Source organism: Phymastichus coffea, unplaced genomic scaffold (assembly GCF_024137745.1).
Source record: "Phymastichus coffea isolate CEN01 unplaced genomic scaffold, Cenicafe_Pcof_1.1 PCOF00045, whole genome shotgun sequence".
NCBI lineage: Eukaryota > Metazoa > Arthropoda > Insecta > Hymenoptera > Eulophidae > Phymastichus > Phymastichus coffea.
The window spans coordinates 286,869-293,700 of NW_026706856.1; the positions used below are offsets into that span (position 1 = coordinate 286,869).

Genomic DNA, 6,832 nt, shown 5'->3' on the forward strand with positions numbered 1-6,832 from the left:
TTAAATTAAAAATTGAACGTTTCATTTGGAACTTTTCCTCATTCGGCATACCTGTCACGAACGATAAAATCTTGGAAGCGAGCAGGCATCGCAATCTCCCAATTATGTTTATAATTTTCAACGTACCATGACAGAACCATTTGTTCGTTTCGTTGACCGCGATATCTTTTTGAATATACTTATAAAATAATCTATCTAACTCTGCAGTAAGCTAGAGAAAATCCTGAAATCAATTTAATACACAGACGAGCATATTTATTGTAACTACCGATAAATAGGATACATTAGGCATAAATTATACACGTGTACAGGAATATAGCGTAAGAATTGATACACACTGATTTACGCCATGTTACAGTGCAAAACAGTTTGCACAATATATAATAAATTATAGTTATTTAAACGGCCTACGGTATATTGTATAACGTTCTGCAATCAATTTATACAGGTAAATAAATTCCCTTAATGACTTACATTAGTTTCATCTTAATTATAAAAGTATTATAATAATTATGTTGGAACAGAGAGGTTTAGGTTCAAGATGGTCCGCCGTTTGAAACGAATTCCATTTGTAACTATTAAGTTTAAAATGAATGTCACGAAACTACTCATCAAGCTCGTGACATCGTCTAAAGAGTTTTCTTTTTAATTTTATAAGATTCGATCTTAATAATACAAAATTTTTCGTTTAATGAAATGGTGCCGCATCACTACATCCGTTTCAGTTTGTTTTCATATACATATTACTGTTGCAACTGAAAAATTTACACCACTATCTACAATCTTATTTAAACACGCCAATCTCTATAGAATTTAGCTTCGTGGTTCTACCAGACGATTTTCTGTGTTCATTTTTAATAGATTAAGACATGAAAATCGATGAACCTATTGAAATGTTGACGAACAATTTAGCATTAAATATATATTAGTTGTCGAAAATTCGTAAGGTACTTTAACGATTAAACTTTAGCGTTGCTTAATATTTTTCGATAACAATAACACCATCTCGAGTTTTGGCAAATACTGTATACGCAACATAAAACGTGTTTTAATTTTGCATATTTTCCTTTCTAGTAATGATTATATAGTCTATACATGTAGAGTGTGTTATAGCAGAATCACAATAAATATTCGTGAGCTCGGTTTGGTGTTACTTCGTAGATAAAATTATAGGCAATCCTCTTGGCGAGCTAATTACTTTGCGGCGGAGAAACATTGTAAATATACACGGTAAACCCATGTGTTTAAATTTAAACGTTTAATATGACGTCACCCATAAGAAATACATTGCCCTCAATTTTAAATACTTCTAAACGTTTAAATTCAGCGACAATATATTTCTTATGGGTGACGTTACAATGACACACTTAAAATGTTTGAATTTAAACACATAGGATTTTAAGGTTTTGCCGTGAGAGTCAAAGGCTAGGAATAGATTTTCGTGAACGGTAGATTGGTGAAGATGTCTGTGCAACTGTTTCCTCCGAGATAAATCGAGATAAAAGGAGATAAAAAAGTCGTAAAATTATAATGAGCTCGGATTTGATTGCATTGCATGGGCTGATCGATCATCGAGTGGCGTACTTGGCGTACGCAACTCGTGTGCGATATCCAAGATGGAGAGAAGCGTATTTTCATGCAAATACAAGACAGTTTCGGTGCAGATGTCGTCGGTGCGCAGTTATAGCAGTCGTAAGCAACCTTGCTCACGATTGGACCTTCTGTCTTCATTTCCAAGAGGGTTATCACAGAATCTGCAGCTAAGCATGCAGTTGATCCTGCTTGTCGCGAGCCACTGCTAATTGTCGGCGACGACGCCGGCAGCTGTTAGTACTATAAGGAGAGCGCCTAACTGAATTGTCGATAAATCAGTGGCCAATATAGTAATCTTGTCTGTTTATTGGTCTGTTGAAGAGCGTCAACACAATACAGATGCATTTACAAGGACAGGCTATAAGCGCGTATGTGTAAATTCGACCGACTGATTTATTCGAACCTGGATGACACAAGAGATCTGTGGCTATTATTGTTGTTAGTTTCAATATGGAAACGACGAGCACAAGTGTTTTCCAGTGAAAACTTGCTTTGAATATTGCGTTGTAAAAAATATGCCCACTGACTTAACGGGGCTTGGGGAGGACATCGACACGAAACGAAGGCCCGAAGGAGGTCGGCAGTGGTTCGGTGTCAGCCGGCCGCTCGCAAACTCTCCTCTGTCAGTCGCGCACCTACTCGGGGAGAGGTCGCAGCACCACGGTGAAGATGCACTTGGTCGTCCAGCCGGCTTCGTCGGCCGCCTCGTACTCCACCTTGTGTCCGCCCAGGCTGAACGTCTGACCGGGGCGCTGCGGACAAGCGGGGACCGGCATTAGCACGCTGGCCAGACCGTGGCGAGCCGTGGCGAGCCCAGCGGGAGGTGTTTGCAAGGATCGAGTCGGTCGAGCCGGTCCCGCGAGCGAGCATCGATTACCCGAGTGCTGGTCACTCTGCTTACGCCGACGTTGTCGGTGAAGATGGGCTCGGTCCAGAAAATGGCCGAGCCGTTTCTGCCCGTCACTTGAACGTCGCTCGGGCAGTCGTGCACCTTCGGCGCCTGGCCCTCTGCAAACCCGCCGAAGAGAGTCGGTCGAGTGAACGCGCGAGCTCGCAGCCGAGCGGCGGCGGCGGCTGCTGCTGCTGCTGTGTCTCACCTTGCACGCTGATCTTGAGGCGGCAGCTGGCCAGCTTCCCGGAGACGGGGTGTCGCGCGTAGAAGCTGACCTCGTGCAGGCCGAGCTTGAGGTTGGCCTCGAGCCGCGTGCCCCAGGAGGGCCGCGAGCGCACGTAGCGGAACCAGTCGAGGTCCGTGGAGGGCTGCTCGTACGCGACGAACGCCTCGTCCCTACCCACCGGCAGCTCCGCCAGCACGTCCTTGGGGCAGTCCAGCCGCGGCTTGCCGTACCCTGTGCAATCGCGACGCAAGTGGCTGCTGGCGGCTCTCGAGCACCACAGAACCACTCGGCGCCCGGTCGGCCCGTACTCACCGAGACACTCGCCGTGCTTGGGGCCGTCCCACCTGCCGTCCGAGCGGCACGTCAGCTCGTACTCGCCGCGCAGCTCGTAGCCGCGCGGACACTCGAGGTGACACCTGGTGCCCGCTCCGACGGGCCTCGTCCGCCGCTGCTCGGCCTCTTCGTCCGCGGCAGCGGCAGCGCGCTCGCTGTCCGAGCACTTCAGGTAGCCCCGACCCACGGGGCTCGGGGCCGAGCAGCAGGTCGCCGCGGCGGCCGGCTCCGTCCGCAAGAGACGCCGCTCGGCCGCTGCGCCGCCGGCGACGGCTCTATACTCACCGACGCAGCTCGTCCGGTCCGCCGACAACGCCCTCTCGTCGCCGTCGCAGGCGCAGAAAAAGCCGCCTTCCGTGTTCTCGCACATCTCGCTGCAGCCGCCGTTGTCGGTCGCGCATTCGTCCACATCTGCAAATGGACGCACCATCGGTAGGTGGTTCTCGCGTCTGCCGGTCGAGAGGGGCGCACGCGGGCTGTCCGTCCACTGCGAGGCGTGGCGAGAATCGCCGCTCAAGGGGCAAGGAAGAAAGGAAGGAAGGGCAAGAGCGGTGACGAGGCGGTGTCGTGCACGCGTCGGTCATGTCCAGTGGTCGAAACGCTGAGCCGAATGAGAGCCTCTCGCGCGACGACGCCGCGCCAGCGAGGGACTGCCCGATGATCGATTGATCCGCGATCGCGTCGTTCGAACCGTCGGCGGGGCAGCCCGTTGCGCGTCGCTCAGTGCCGGTTCGCCCAGCTTGCGCGATCAGTCCGCACTGCCTCGGAAGTACCGTCGAGTTGCTCGGCAAATCGAGGTCGGGAAAGGAGTGCCAGAGGCACCGCGGCCAGGAGGCACTCGCCTGTACAGCCCGCCGCCCAAGGGTGGAGCTGAGGCCAGGCTGGCAGCGGCAGAGCTCCGGCTACACTCGTGCACGACTGCAACGGGGCGTTCGGCCAATGGGCCGAGCTGGCGAGGCAGGCAAGTGTGCGAGCGCATCGACGCTGTGGTTTTTATCGGACCGACGGCCGAAGGAATGGACGGAACGAGCCCAAGAGTGGCACGGTATGAATAACGTGGTAACGTGCGTACCGATACACGAGGCTCTGTCCTGGTCTAGCCGATAGCCCTCGCGGCAGGAGCATTCGGGCCTGTCGTCGGCAATACTGCACAGCTGATCGCAGCCAAGCCGCGCGCAAGTAGGCCCGCTGTCCTCGCGATACTCGCACACCGGCAGCCTTCCGATCCATCGTCGCTCCTCGCACAACAGTCTGCTGCTGCTGCTCGAGTCGCCGTGGGCGAAGCTGGCCAGTGCGTATCCGGGCTCGCACGCGTAATCGGCTTCCAAGTACTCGTGGCCTGGCCTCGAAGATCTGCGCTCACCACCAAGTCGGCACGCTCATTCCACTTGCAACGAGGACAGATTACAGAACAACGAGAGCCTTGCCCGAGTCTCCTCGGAACGCCCGCTCCCACTCTGCTGCAGCTGGATCTCCGTGCCCGCGAGCACGCGACAAACTTACCACACTGGTCTCCCTCTCTCGTCCCGCTCGGATTCGGACGCGCCCCGAACGTCGTGTGCTCGGGCGCTGCTAGCGAAGCCAATCGACGAGTACTCACTTGAGGTATTTGACGATGGCGCGACGGACGGAGGGAGCCGGCAGAAAGGTGCTGCTCGCGCAGGACAGATCCCAGCGGCGACCGCTCGCGCTGTCCTGCACAGACCAAGAGGGGCGCAGTCGCGGGGCCGGGGCCGAGGACGCGCCGGCCGACCCAGTTACCTCGTGGCCTCGGCCGCGGGCCCGCGGCAGCTCGTTCTCCACGGCGACGACCGGCGGGGCCCGTCGGTACCCGAGTGCCCGAGCGTCCTCCGGGGGCCGCTGGGCCCGGCGAGCTCGCGCGAAGCGCTGGCTGGACGGGCTGCAAGCAGCCGTCCGCGGATGGGTTCGGCGCGCGCCCGCCCCCGCGGCCGGGCGCCCGGCGCTCGAGCGGCGCGCTTACCGTTCACCTCGGCGATCCCCGCGCTCGACCGGTTCAGCGGGTCGTCCTGCGGGCCGGCACCGGGCCCCCGGCGCAGCGGCCGGGCCCTCGCGCGCTGCCGGTTGCGGCCTCTTCGGGCCCGCCAGGTCCGCCAGGCCCGCGCGTCCACCCGGCGCGTCAGCAGGCCTGGCCAGTCGATTGCCCGTTCAACCTCGCGGTCGTCCGGAGCGCTACCCGGGAGCCCGCGACTCGGCTCCGTCGCCCCCGGCTACTCACTGGCATTGGCCTCGAGCGGTCCGCCGCGCCGAGGCTCCGGGGCGCCCTCCCGGCTTGCCCGTCGGGAGACGGGCCCTTCCTCGTTGGCCGCCTCGGCCGGGCTGGACCCCTCGACCCTGTTGGTGGACGACAGACTGCACTCGCCTCACTGCTCGGTGCTCGGTCGACGCTCCGGATGTGCGCCGGCAAGTGCGCCGGCAAGTGCGCCGCCCGGGGCACGCAGCAGCGATCCTCGCTCGCGCACGGCTTCCGAAGTGGGCAGACCGGCGCCCACAGTCACCGATGCGGCAACGAACCATCGCACGCGCTTCGCGTTTTTCGGGGGCTCGTGGGGGATCGAGGATCGCCGCAGCGAACTCGCGGCCGTAGCCGGGCGCGTGCCACGCGTGGAGGGCGGAGATCGGGCGGTACGCACGGGTCGTTCGGCAGGGCGTCGGAGTGCGAAGGGACGGGCGAGCCTCTCAGCCGGTGTAGTCGTCCTGGTGCGGACTCGGCATTCCGGCAGAGCGCTGCAACGGAGCAAGCGGAGCTGGCTCGGTGTGTTGGTCCCTAGCCTCGTAAGTGCCAGCGATCGGCAGCACGCAGCGCGCCGCGGAGTCCGGCTGCTGCTCGCCAGCAGCTCGAAATTCGCCGTCCAACCACGATGAGCAGCAAGCCAGCAGCAGCCTTGGACAGCCTCGGGCCGACGACGTAGAAGTCCAGCGAGGGCCGTAAGTGGCGCGAGCTCGGGCAGGCAAGGCGACGTACAAGGAGCGGCGCCTTCTCGGCGGCTGCGATGGCTTTTCCCCCCGATATCGGACATTTGTAGCTGCTGCGAGGGCCAAAATTCGAGTGTCGCTCGCACTTGCAGCCACTGCCGCTAGCGCCTACGAAGAGTACAGCTCGAATGAATTGCGGCGGCGTCGGCGGCGGCGGCGGACAAACAAAGCTAGCCTCGGCGGTTGCAGTAGCGACGCGTGTGCCCCACCACTGGACCGCTCGTAAGGCATGCGCTCGCTCTCATCTATGCACAACGGCGTGGCGGAAAATCCAATAGGGAAAGAAGCCCCTATGCAAACATCGACGCTAACGCCGTCGGCCTACACCGCTTCGCTCGTAGCAACACTTAACTGCATCGGTGCAGCCCGGACTAGTGCAAACGAGACCCATGCGCGCCTCTCTGTTCATCGAGTACGCCTAAGTTTCGGCATCGCATATTTTAATCCGAGAAGTCCGAATTGGCGTCTTCGCGTCGTTTCCGATAAAATGACAGTTTATGGCAGGCAGGAAACCATAAGAAACGGCAAAACGGCAAAAACATGTCCTTAACACTCTCCTCGTGGAACTCCCTTTATATTGCAACAATTCGCACGAAAGTTAGCTGGCGCAACAATAATTGAAGCAATTTGGCGCGCATATCACTCTACTCGCTTCGTTCGGTGCTTATCACGTCAGTCGACTTGCCAGCAGCAGTGCCTAAATGCCTAGCGACACGTCTAACTCGGCAAGATTTCTCGTCGGCGCTGGCGCCAAGTTGAGCACGTCGGAAACCCGATTTCGTTCAGTGGCGCTA

At 57.0% G+C, this 6,832-nt stretch overlaps 1 protein-coding gene across 1 annotated transcript; it reads right to left on the reverse strand.

Moving 5' to 3' along the window:
- Positions 1-202: 202 nt before the first annotated feature.
- LOC131664804 (sushi, von Willebrand factor type A, EGF and pentraxin domain-containing protein 1) lies at positions 203-5,201 on the reverse strand (the record flags this gene model as incomplete). Its single annotated transcript, XM_058936196.1, has 7 exons — positions 203-2,345; positions 2,471-2,601; positions 2,691-2,942; positions 3,024-3,455; positions 4,117-4,397; positions 4,645-4,944; positions 5,026-5,201. Coding segments are annotated over 7 exons (1,689 nt in total), but the record flags the coding sequence as incomplete, so codon positions are not given.
- Between the last annotated feature and the right edge of the window lie 1,631 nt (positions 5,202-6,832).